The 13,245-nt window shown below is 51.2% G+C and overlaps 1 protein-coding gene across 1 annotated transcript; it reads left to right on the forward strand.

The window, feature by feature from the left end:
- The first annotated feature begins 1,009 nt into the window (after nucleotides 1-1,009).
- On the forward strand, nucleotides 1,010-12,884 carry CRYBB1 (crystallin beta B1). The gene is made up of 5 exons (XM_028124732.2): nucleotides 1,010-1,339; nucleotides 2,996-3,114; nucleotides 7,769-7,901; nucleotides 10,692-10,834; nucleotides 12,701-12,884. Exons 1-5 carry the CDS (start codon nucleotides 1,172-1,174, stop codon nucleotides 12,882-12,884), a joined length of 747 nt encoding a protein of 248 aa, XP_027980533.1. The 5' UTR covers nucleotides 1,010-1,171.
- The last annotated feature ends 361 nt before the right edge of the window (nucleotides 12,885-13,245 follow it).

Genomic DNA, 13,245 nt, shown 5'->3' on the forward strand with positions numbered 1-13,245 from the left:
CTAGCTCAGGGGAATGTTGATTCACAGAGTGACGTGGGGGTTGTGGGAGGGTAAGCAAGAGCCTGCAAGTCACAGATGTGGCCCAGATGTCTGGCCTGCCCAGAGTGGGCAGAGCACAGTGGAGGAAGGACAGTCCTCAGGGGAGGTGGGGGAGGGATCTGCCTGCCCCAACGAGCTGCTTCTTACACAAAGTGTTCAGGCATCAGCTGGACCAGAGGGTTTCAATCTGTGCTGTCAGGCGGTCCTCAAATCCCTGGAAATTGTCTCCAAAATTAAAGGGGGCCCGGGACAAGGCATTCTTCAAACACTCAAAGGCATCTGTGACCGCAAAGCAATGAGGAGCTAAACGCATGGACCAGAGCCATCTCCAGCCAGTTCTCAGGCATAGTCCCCATTTCAGAGCCCCCACCCCCACACGCACTGAATCCATCCTCTTGGCTCCCCTTTATGCCCCAGTCCCAGACCTGTGTCTGCACCCTCACACCCAGTCCTGGACAATGCCAGAGGGAAGAGTCAGGAACCAGCATGCATTCATTCCCTGAACAGGTGTCAGTGGAGAATCTCCTATGGGAGATGCTGCTGAGCCAAGTGCTGGGGACCAAGGGGTGGATTCATCCGAATAAGGAAACAGTGGAGCGATTAATAACCCAGTTGCTGGGTCCATCTGCTTGAGCTGAAACCAGAGTCCTACCTCTGAGTGGCGGGGTGCACTTGGGCGGGTCACCTCCCCTCTCTGAGCTCAGCGGGGATACGTGGCACCCACTGCACGGGGTCAGCGTTCATTCATGGGTGTAACAGGCCTGGAGTACCCCACATACTCCCAAAGGGGTCATGTTGTTGTTAATCTGGTGGGGCTAATGGATATCACACCAGCAGGGAAGTGTGGTGAGTGGTGTGTGCAGCTATAGGGCACAAAGGAAGGAGATAGTTGGGGAACAGGGGTGGAAGGGAGGGTGTGGCTGTTAGAAGGCCTGGAGGAAGGCATTTCAGGGACGCGTGGTCCCCAGACAGGGAATTTAGAATGAGAGAGAGAGCGAGCGCGAGTAAATGAGTTCAAAGAAGGCTGCAAACATCTGGTGGTGGGATGTGAGACTGGGGGAACAGCTTGAGGGTGCCATCCCTGAGTGACCTAGGCCAAAGTCTTCTTTACAGAGGTTTGCAGGTGGGGACCATGTCTCAGGCTGTGAAGGCCTCCACTACGGCCACTGTGAACCCAGGGCCTGATGGGAAGGGGAAAGGGACCCCGGCCACAGGACCGGCCCCTGGCCCTGGCCCCGCCCTGGCCCCAGCATCCGTGCCAACGACCAAAGCGGGGGACCTGCCTCCCGGCAGCTTCAAGGTACGCACTCCTGCACATCCTCTCCCCTCCTCCCCTCTCCCCTCCCCTGCTCTTCCCCTCCCTTTACCAGTCCAGCCAGCCTGCACCAGTCTGGGTTCAGAGTTTCTGAAAAGCCAGAAACCACTAGCCGCCCCCCGCCCCCCGGAGGTACTCTAGGAGCAGCAGGTGACTTCAGACCTTCCTGAAAATTCTTCGAAGCAGTGAGGACTGAAAAGTGCTTCCCCAGTCCCCTGAGGTTAGGGTTGGTCTGGTTTCAAACTCCAGTGCACAGGAGCTGGGGTCATTTCTCAACGCTGGGTTCACGACAAGCTCTCATGGGGTCCACGCCTGGCCGCCTTTTGTCCTTCCGTTACTTACTTAATCGTTCATTTGTATTTAGCCTTGAATAATACAACAACGCCTGCAAACACCGCCCCCCCCCATTAAAAGCCAGAACTGGGTAAAAACCCTCTAACTCTGAAGTTTCCCCCATGAGCCCACCACCCTTCTCCCCTACTCAAGACAACCGCCTCAGTCACCCCTGCCTGCCATCCGCCTACGTACATTTTTACGCCCTATTCCTTTAAAAGAAATTCCTTTGTTGGTGTTTTACGTGTTTTTAACTTCTTGAAATAGGCCATCTGCCATCATTCTGGGTTTTTCTCTTCCCTTTTCACCTACTATGAGATCGCAAACAGCCCTCTTCGTTGCTCTGTGTTGCTGTGGGTCACTCGTGTCGGCAGCTGTCTGATATTTCAGAGTGGGGCCGCCGGGTGGCGGCTAGCTCCGCTCTGTCCACCGGGGCCAGGACGTCCTTATCTGCGTCTCCTGAGGCCCACATACCAGAGACCCTCTTGGGAGGACAAGCGTAGGGGTGCTGGGTCGAGAGTATGTGAACCTCTTCCTTGTGGAGCTGGGGAAACTGAGACCCGGAGAGGGAAGACACCTGCCTCGGTTGACAATGGCAAGGTTTCCCCAACTTGGGACAACAAGCAGATGAAAACTCAAAATAGTGGAGGCTCAGTGAAGCAGGGAATTAGCCCAAGTTCAATGCAGAGGCCCCTACGTTGAGGCAGGTGGACTGGCGAGTGTTTTCTGAGCATCAGCTCTGTGGCAGATACTGAGGCTGAGGCTGGAGGTGCAGAATTAGATCAACCCCATATCCCACCCCGGAGGAGCTCTTGGTCTTTGGAGGTTGAATAAAGGGGGAAAGGGGTGCATAGAGACCCAGAAGCAAAGCAGCAGGGACTGTATTACTTGTGCTAATAATGGGCTGAGCACAGTGCAGGAGCACTCAAACAAGCCCACATGGGGCGAGAGCATCAGGGAAGACTTCCTGGAGGAGGTGACATCTGAGCCTAGAGCAAGACAGAGAATATGAACTCCGAGACGGGGATGTATGGTGGAGGGGGCATTCCAGGCAGAAGGAACAGTACAGAGGAAGGAAGGATGATCCAACAGTCCCTAATGATGGTGCAGATACTGAGTTCGGAAGTGGAAGGAAGCGAGAACAGAATCTGGCTCATGGCCCACTCTCATATGATCTGTGCGGGCCTGCTTTTATTTATATAGGTATTTAACAAAGTTTTGACCTGGAGCTTCTTCAGATGGGAGGTGTACCTCCCCCCCTCACTCTGCATCCCTTTCCCCCCGGGACGGGGATTCTCTCTCCTGCAGCTGGTGGTCTTCGAGCAGGAGAACTTCCAGGGCCGCTGTGTGGAATTCTCTGGGGAGTGCTTGAACCTGGGAGACCGTGGCTTTGACCGAGTGCGCAGCCTCATCGTCACCTTGGGACCGTGAGTGTGGGTTGGGGGAGGACGTTCCCAGCGCCACGGTAAAATAATAATAAGAAGAAAATACGGTAGCCACCATTTACTAGGCACCTGCTCCATGCCTGCCCACCATGCTAGCTGAGTCACATATGTTATTTCCAGTCCTCATCTCAAACTCGGCGGGGGGGAGGTCTTACTCCCCTTCCCATTTTACAGATAAAGAAACTGAGGTCCAGAGAAGTGATTTGATCAGCATCAGGTCACACTCACAGCGAGTCATGATGCGGGGGCAGAAATGCTGTCTCTCTATAGAAGGAGCCCTGCCCATCACTGAGGGCAGGAGGAGACCAGAGGGCCCAAGGGTCCACGAACTATATCCCCTCTCCTGGGCATCAGGCAGCCCTGTGAGAAATAATAAGCATCTGTTGAGCACCCATGAGGTACCAGATACTGACAGAGGGCTTTACCTAGATGATCGCTATGTAAGGTGGGGACTATTCTTATGCCCATTTGACAGTTGGGGAAACGGAGGCTCAGGGGGATTAAGTCCCTTGGCCAAGCACGTAGTGGTAAGTGGCAGAGCCTGGATACAACTTAGGTCAATCGGTGTCATCCACAGTGCTTTTGTCACCATACTCCACTGCCTACCCCTGACTCTCTGGGCTTCTCTGGTCCTTAGTGACCCCCATGCAAAGCAGGAATAATTGTCCCTTTGCTCATAGTGACTGTAACAGCCCCAACCCCTGTGGGCTGATGTCAGGGCACAAGACAAGACCCCCATGGCCCCTTTGCCTCTTGTCTTACCAGCCCCAAATCCCCTCAGGGATATGCTCAGCTTGTGCACCCAGCAGTGTGGGACAGAGATAGGCTTTGAGGTCAGTCAGGCCTGAGTTCAAGTCCCACCTCCCCCATTCACCTTGTACAGTCTCCGAGCCTCAGTTTCCCCACCTCTGAAATGGGGAGAGTAAGGGTCCCGACTACCCTCCACGGGATTATTCTGAGGCCTGGAGGAGGTAAGGCAGCATGGGCCTGACCCTGTGTGAGTGTCCCAATGTAGTGAGTGACAACGACGATCATTTACCCTCCCCATTGTCCTGTGAGTTCAGCCAAGTCACCTCGGTTCCAGGGTAGGTGGTGGAGAGGGGCGCGCTTCTACTTCCTGCACCCACCCCCACCCCTGGTGTGGTCAACACAGCCTCAGCCCCACCCTCAGCCCCAAAGCCCAGCTGGGAACAGAAGCGGATGTGGCCAATTTGGGTTTTCAGGCTTTTTTTGGTGACAGTGACTCAAACCCAGAGTATTTCTCCTCCAACAAAGATGCAGCTGGTCTTTGGTGTGTGCTCTGGGGCTGTGCCCAATGGGGAGAGAAAAGAGGCTGTGGTCCAGTGCCCTGAGTCTGTGTCAGGCCCCACAGGGTGGTGGGAGAGATTGTGGTAGAAAAAGGATGGAGCGGGTGAGGTGGGCCAGGGAAGGAGGGGAGAGGGGTGCCTTCAACACAGGAGTGGGGAGAGGGACAGGGCATGAAACTTAGGAGCCTTCACCCTGACACCTGACACCATCCCAGGACCTTAGCCGGTGACTTAACCTCTCTGAGCCTCAGTTTCCATATCTGTAACTTAATATTCTTGCCCTATTTCTCTCCTTGCTCATAAGGCTCCAATGAGCCACAGGAGATAAGAAAATACTTTGCAATAAATACTTACAGTTCCTCATTCTTTTTTTTTTCTATTTAATGTTCTTTAATAAACCTTTACAAATTTCTCTTTTTTTGTATATTCTGCATGTTCTTTTTTATTATTATTATGTTATGTTAATCACCATACATTACATCATTAGTTTTTGATGTAGTGTTCCATGATTCATTGTTTGTGCATAACACCCGGTGCTCCATGCAGAATGTGCCCTCTTTAATACCCATCCCCAGGCTAACCCATCCCCCCACCCCCTCAGTTTGTTTTTCAGAGTCCATCGTCTCTCATAGTTTGCCTCCCCCTCCGATTTCCCCCTCTTCATTCTTCCCCTCCTGCTATCTTCTTCTTTTTCTTTTTTCTTAACATATGTTGCATTATTTGTTTCGGAAGTACAGGTCTGTGATTCAACAGTCTTGCACAATTCACAGCGCTCACCATAGCACATACCCTCCCCAATGTCTATCACCCAGCCACCCAATCCCTCCCACCCCCGACCACTCCAGCAACCCTAGTTTGTTTCCTGAGATTAAGAATTCTTCATATCAGTGAGGTCATCTGATACATGTCTTTCTCTGACTGACTTATTTCACTCAGCATAACACCCTCCAGTTCCATCCACGTCGTTGCAAATGGCAAGATCTCATTCCTTTTGATGGCTGCATAATATTCCATTGTATATATATACCACATCTTCTCTATCCATTCATCTGTCGATGGACATCTTGGCTCTTTCCACAGCTTGGCTATTGTGGACATTGCTGCTATAAACATCGGGGTGCATGTACCCCTTCAGATCCCTACATTTGTATCTTTGGGGTAAATACCCAGTAGGGCAATTGCTGGATCATATGGTAGCTCTATTTTCATACAGTTCCTCATTCTTATAACAGGTCCTCACTGGGTGTTATGACTCCCAGAGTTATGACAGGGGAAGTTTTGGGGGAGGTGGGCAGGGTGGCAAGACCACATCAGTATCTGTCCTTCTGTAAGCTCGGACCTCCAGCAGCTTTCCTCCCTTTTTAACCATCCAAGATAGTATTCATTGTGCTTTCTCTGTGCAGGACTTGCTCTGTGCATGCCTTTTTAGATCCTCATAACCTGACAAGGTAGATGTAATCTTTCCTCTCTTCTCCTGAGGCTTAATGAGCTTGAGGGTCTTGCTGAAGTCACTCAGCAAATAACTGATGAGCTGAGATTAGAACTTAAGTCTGTCTGTTTTCAGAGTCAGTGCTTTTAACTCCTACCTGGCACCATTTTCCAAGGCTCCCTTCCCATCCACCCATCCATCCATCCATCATCCATCCATCCATCCATTCATCCATTTTCCATTTATTCATCCATCTGCTTACCCCTCTCCCTCCTTCCCCCATCCATCAATACATCCATCCATCCACCCAGCCATCTGTCTTTTTACCCATCTATCTACCTACCTATCCACCCACCTACCCATCCATTCATCTACCCATCCACTCAACTATTACTCCATCCATCCATCCATCCATCCATCCATCCATCCATCCATCCTTTTCTTATCTACTCCAAATCAAGCAGGGCTGAGGCAGATTCCCCTCTATTCTAGGAGCACATCTCCATCTTCAAGTCTGTCACTCCAGGGTGGGTTGGCTCATTCTTCAGACAAGGACCTTAGGCTCCTGGGACTCATCATGTTTCAGTCCATGGTGGTAGCTCATCCCCCACCTGCCCCCCATCTCCTTCTGCATTGAGGAAGATCCCAGAGAGATGATACTGATGTCAGTGTCCCTCTTGTTCCCTGAGAACTCCTGAACCCATATAGAGCAAAGGTCAAGGGGTCCCTTCACTTCAAACTTCTCATCAACCTTCCCCAGAACCACGGGGGTCCTTTTAACACAAGTTCACTTCCCATCCTTAAATCAGGCTGCACTGGGAAAACCAGGAAAAGCCCCATTTGACTTCCAACTTGTAACCAGTTCTCCTAGAGGACTGAACAGCTTCAAATGCAGCCACATTTAATTCTCAGAAGCATCTGAGAGGCAGTTCTCTCCCACTGCCCCATGGCAACTACCAAGTGTGTTCCGTATTCCAGGCCAGTCCTTATCAAACGTATGATTCAACCACCTGTATCAACTTTCCCCTTACCCCTGTATTTCCAGGACTATTATTTATTTAATATATTTCATTTTAAATGACCCTTTTGAACACAGATAAGTATATCTTTAAAGAACCTTTGCATCACTTGCACAAAGAGAAAGCCAGCATCACTTGCTATCAGTAAGAGGTACCCATAAAAAATGAACACAATGAACACAAAACAGTGCCATTAGACCTTTGCCTGCTCAAGGCTCTGGGCGAACGGCTGTTCTTGCCTTGTTCCAGAAAGAGAGGCTAGCAAGTGTTGGAGGTCCATTAGCATCCAACAGAGACTTTTTCCTAGCTGTAAATCAAGTTTAAAATAAAATATCTTCTTATGTCTATTTTACTCCAGGTTCTTGTAGTACTTAAATGATGTGAATCCCACAACTGGGGAAACATTTTGCTCACATAATGTCACTATCTCATTTAATCCTCCACCAACTCCAAGAAAATAGGCATATTTTTTTTTTAAGATTTTATTTATTTATTTGACAGAGAGAGAGAGACACCAAGAGAGGGAACACAAGCGGGGGGGTGGGAGAGGGAGAAGCAGGCCCCCCACCGAGCAGGGAGCCCGACGCGGGGCTCGATCCAGGACCCTGGGATCATGACCCAAGCCGAAGGCAGACACCTAATGACTGAGCCACTCAGGTGCCCCCAAAATAGGCATATTAGATGAAACAACCAAGCCTCAGAGAGGTAGAGCCACTTGCCCATGGTCACACAGCCAGTAAATAACATGGCCTAGGATCCAACCCACTGGCCTCAGGGCTGCCTTGCAAGGGAATGGGGAGGGCTTCTGCTGATGGTTTCTCTCCTTCTTGTCTTTGCTCCTCCTGGGCCCCCGTCATTCTGTCCATCGCTCTTACATCCAGCTGGGTCGCCTTTGAGCAGTCCAACTTCCGGGGGGAGATGTTCGTCCTGGAGAAGGGCGAGTACCCACGCTGGGACACATGGTCGAGCAGCTACCGCAGCGACAGGCTCATGTCCTTCCGGCCTATCAGGATGGTGAGTGGTTCCTAAGCTGGTCCTGGGGGATCAGTGGGCAGGGCAGGAGGCAGGGGTCAGGTGTGATGGCAGGCAAGAGAATGGGGGATGAGCCAGGGAAAGAAGGAGGAATGGCAGGCAGGGAGGCATGATGACCAAGGGCGCTGGGCTCTGGTGCTCATTGATTCTTCAGATGTCCCTGGCACCCAGCCCCTGCTAGGAGCCCTGGAGAAATGAGAAACATGAACCCTGGTTTTTTCCCTTCCCTGCTGCTTTTGAGACTCAGTATCCCAGCTGTCAGAGCTAGAAACTTCAGTGTCTTCCTTGCTTCTGTTTGTGGAATGTTTCTGATTCCTGACTGCACATTAGACCCTCCTAAGAGGCTTTGAAAATCCCAGTGTTCATCCAACACATCAAACGTGCAGGTTCAAGCTTGTGTGGGAGCTGAGAAGATGGATGTTGTAAAAAGGCACCTTGAACTTCATGATGATAAGACAATGTATTGAATGAGCTCCTTTATAATATTTAACTGAGTTAAATAGTATAACTTAAGACTCAAAGCCAAGATCAGTGGATCAGTGGTGTTATCCCCAAGTTCAGTTTTTCCAGAAATGTGTTGATTACGACTCATGAACCAGCCATGTCTTGATTCACCAGTGTTGATTTCCAGTGGTAACCAACTTTTGCCTCCATGATGGGAATTTTCTTTCTTTTTCTTTTAAGATTTTATTTATTCATTTTGAGAGAGCAAGTGAGAGAGAGAGAGAGAGAGAGAGAGAGAGAGCACAAGCCAAGGGGAGGAGCAGAGGGAGAGGGAGACTCCCCACCAAGCAGGGAGCTCAATACGGGGCTCTATCCCAGGACCCCAGGATCATGACCTGAGCCAAAGGCAGATGCTTAACTGACTGAGCCACCCAGGTGCCCCCATGATAGGAATTTTCATGAAGAATATTCATGAATGTCCATGATGCCAACTGTCTTGGCATCACCAAACTTATCTTAATAGATTGTTCAACCACATCATTCCCAATGTATTTCTCAGAATTTGGGCCTCAGTTATCAGGCTATAATGAACCTTTGTAAGAATTCATAGATTCATCTTGGGGTGCCTGGGTGGCTCAGTCAGTTAAGCATCCGACTGTTGCTTTTGGCTCAGGTCATAATCTCAGAGTCGTGAAATCGAGTCCCACATATGGCTCCATGCTGGGTGTGGAATCTGCTTAAGATTCTCTCTCTCTCCCTCTGCCCCTCCCCCCACCTCCCCCTACCCCCCCACCCCCCCAAACCTCCCCGGGCTCAGTGCATGTGCATGCTCTCTCTCTCTAAAAAAAAAAGAAAGAAAAAAAACAGAAAATAATTCATAGATTTATCTCTTAGTCAATGGTCCTTAAAAGGCAATCTCTGTCAACAAAGCTTGTTTGGAGGACTGATTAGCCAGGGCATTTTCAGTAGCTACAAGAGCTTTACTGTCCAATACTCTAGGCAGTAGCCATATGTGGCTGTTGAATGCTTAAATCTTGACTCATCTGAATAGAGATGTGCTCTTAGTGTAACATAGAAAACCAGGATTTGAATACATAGTAAAAAATAAATAAGAATCTAACTAGCTGGTTAATGTTGCTATATTGGTTGCATATTGAAATTATAATAGGTTGGACATATTTGCTTACATAAAATATATTATTAAGAAAAAAAAATCCCAGTGCCTGGAGCCCACCCCAGACCAATTAAATCGGAATCTTCAGGGCTGGGTCCCAGGCACTGATATCTTTTTCATGCCCAGCAGGTAGTCTCTGTGTAGCTGGGGCTGAGAGCACCAGTCCACTCTCTCCTCTCCATCTCGGCCATTGTCCTGGTGTGGGCCACCATTATCTCTTCCCTGGACAGCTCCAGCTCCCTCCCCACTGGGTTCCCTGACTCCTTCCCAGCTCTGGCTCCTAGGAAATAAGATGAATGTCTCACCTGACCATCCTCCACTTAGAGTCATGCATTCAAACCACTATCGGTTGAGCTCTTTCTGCCAGGCTCCGTTGCAGGCTCTGGCTAGGCAAGGTCCCTGCTCTCACGGGAGGCAGCTGCTGAAAACCTGATCACAGAAATCAATCTATAAGCACAAAGCACGTAGCCCGTGCTGCACAGGGGCCATGCCATGTGCTGGGAGAGCAGGAGAGGAGAGCAGGGCTCCGATGGGGAGGTGAGGGGGGTGGAAGCAGTCCAGGGGTGCTCAGGGAAGCCAGCCCCCAGAGGATGGGATTGGAGTCAGCCACAGGAAGCCTGGAAGGCTTCTCCACTGCAAAGTGAGTGCAGAGTCCCCTGAAGCACAGATGAACTGATGTCCAGAAACCTGAAAACACCTGGTGTGGCTGTGGCCTAGGGACCGGAGGGAAGAAGGGTGCAAGATGGGAGGGGAGGAATGAAATGTTTCTCTGAAAGGTTCTTCTGCCTTTCGCCAGCTGTGTGACGTCAATCAAGAATTTTGACCTCTCTGAGACTCTGCCTCTTTGGTCATAATGAAAACAGTAATGCATCAATGTTTCGGTAGCACTTGGCATATGCCAGGCGTTGTGCTAAGGGTGCTGTATGGATTGCTTCATTTAATCCTCATGACAACGCCATAAAATCAAGGCTGTTATCCCCTTTCCCCTGATGAGGAGGGTCCTTCCAGGCTGGATAGTAGCAATCCCGGGCAAGTCCCATGGTGGCCTGAGCAGACTCAGCTCTCTCTCTCTCCACACCCAGGGGGCCTCTCGAAGTTACTTCTCTTTGCCCCGTTCATACTTCACATGCCTGACACAGTCTCGCCTTTCCTAGGACTCCCAGGAGCACAAGATCTGCCTGTTTGAAGGTGCCAACTTCAAGGGCAACACCATGGAGATCCAGGAGGACGACGTGCCCAGTCTCTGGGTCTACGGCTTCTGTGACCGTGTGGGCAGTGCGAGGGTCGTCAGTGGAACGTAAGCACCCCTCCGGCCAGGCCCTTGGCTTCTGCTTCAAGCCCAGACAGACTCAAAGGCTATCCTCCTTATAGGATATAAGATCGGGTGCATAGGAAAGGCCGCACGGCTACTCCCAAATTCTCCCGGGGCTGGTGCCTGGGATTCCACCCACAGAGCTTTCCTCCTCTGGAGAGTGGATTCGTCCTCTGACGAATTACATGCCCATGTAAACAAACCTGGTAATTGGTTCTAAAAAGATGGAAGGTGGAGAGAATAAACACTTCCAGACCCAGTCTGGGATTGGAGAAATAAGTGAGAGAGGCAGAGCAGATGCAGGTCGATGAGTCTAGATGTGTCTTCAGGGACATCCAGCCCTCTGGGGAAATGAGCAGAATGACTTCTGAGAGCCGAGACTGTGAATGCAGGGGGGTTGACCAGTCACCGAGGTGCTGTGAGACCCAGGTGAGCCCTGTGCCCGTCTCTGTGCCTCAGTATTGCCGTCTGCACAATGGGCACACCAGACTCCTTGATCTAAAAGGGCCCCTTATCCAAACTCTTCAGATTTGAAGCTTTCCAAACAGAGCCCCGGGAACTCGTTTCTGTGAGAACACAGAGGAGGACTGGATGCCCCAAGGAGGTTACTGTATCCATCCCTGTGCCTCTGATAAACCGTGCCAGACACACCTGGTCTCCTCCAGGCAAATATAGGGCTTCTGTCTCTCACCCAGACTCTTTCTGAGTTCCTGTAACAGCATCAGGCTCAGGCTTTTTGCTTGGCCTTTCCTCCCTGAAACCCGCATCCCTGCGCGCAAGCCATCTGAAATTTACTAAGCTTGGCCTGTGAGCCAGGCAACCCGCTAGGACCCTGGGGGACGCAAGGGTGAATAAGGCTTAATTCCTGCCTTCAGGGGGCTCACTCAGCCCAGCAGGGAGGCCCACGTATCCCCCATGAGGTGATGTCCAGCAACACTGGGTCAGAGATTGTCCACACAGGAGCTCAGAGGAGGAAGGGAGGTTTCTGGGACCTGGATGTGCCTGCTGGAGTGGAGGACAGGTCAGAGGTTTATCCGAGGGGGCTAGAACTTAAAGCAGACTTTGAAAGATGGGCAGGGGGTGTGGGAGAGGCCTGGACAGACCCTCCCAGCACAGGCAATGACAGAAGTCAGAAATGAGTCATTGATGATAACGATGTACCGAGCACTGTGCGAATTCATTCTCAGTGAATAGCTAGGGAATCTTTGTAACAAACCGATGCGGTAGGTGCATTAGCATCACTTCGCAGAAAGCAAGCTGGAGTTCGGCTAAGCCCTCGACTTCGATTCTCGCAGCTAGTAAGTGGCAGAGCTAGGATCTGAACCAGGCATTGCTGATACCAGAATGCCCGTCCCCAACCACTACGTGTAAATTCACTTACATACAAAGGAAACCATTATTTGAAAGGAGGCGCCTCCTTCTTCTCTGCCTTACGGCTAACCAGTCCCCAAAGCCTATCCTCGTCCCTTCCAACCTGTGCCGTAAGCCCCGGGCCACCCCCGCCAGTGGGATGCGCATTAATCTCCCTACCGCGCACGCGCACACACACCCCGTATACTTAGTAAGAGCTTCTGGTACGTTTTCCCAGGTCTGCCCCGTAATAAATCAGCCCTAGAGACCACTCCCACTTTCTAGAAGGGGAAACCAAGGTCTTTTAGAGAGGTGAGTAGGAAGCCCCAGGAAGGGACAAAGCCAGGACAGAGGAGCTGCGCCCGCTTCCTGTGACCCAAGCCCATGATGGATGGAGAGCGGATTACAGGGATGGGTGGAGAGGAACAGGCCCGGGCTGGGGTCCCGGTGCCAGGCAGGGAGGCTGGCGTCTCCACACTGTCCTTCTTGCTTCCCTCCCAGCTGGGTCGGCTATCAATATCCCGGCTACCGCGGGTACCAGTACCTCCTGGAGCCAGGCGACTTCCGGCACTGGAACGAGTGGGGGGCCTTCCAGCCGCAGATGCAGGCCGTGCGGCGCCTGCGCGACAGGCAGTGGCACCGTGAGGGCTGCTTCCCAGTCCTGGCCGCCGAGCCCCCCAAGTGAATCCATACCCTGCTCTTCTCCCTTGCCCCACCCCTCCCTCAGACTCAGTTTCCCCATCTTTCCCGTGCAAATAAAAGTTCCTAAAGTCAAAATGTCTCCTGGATCTGTACATAGATGTGAGCTTTGGGGTCCCCCATCATAGCCGGCATATGACTTCCTCAGGCTTTTTTTTTTTTTGAAGATTTATTTATTTATCTGAGAGAGAGAGAGAGAGAGAGTGCAAGAACATGTGAACCGGGGGAGGGGCAGAAGGAGAGGGAGAGAATCCCAAGCAGACTCCCCACTAAGTGCAGAACCCAACGTCGGGCTCAATCCCAGGACCCTGAGATCATGACCTCAGCGGAAGGCAGCTGCTTAACCA

Source organism: Eumetopias jubatus, unplaced genomic scaffold (genome assembly GCF_037043125.1).
Source record: "Eumetopias jubatus isolate StellerSeaLion01/CBP00866 unplaced genomic scaffold, mEumJub1_p1.0 scaffold_16, whole genome shotgun sequence".
In the NCBI taxonomy this organism is placed as follows: domain Eukaryota; kingdom Metazoa; phylum Chordata; class Mammalia; order Carnivora; family Otariidae; genus Eumetopias; species Eumetopias jubatus.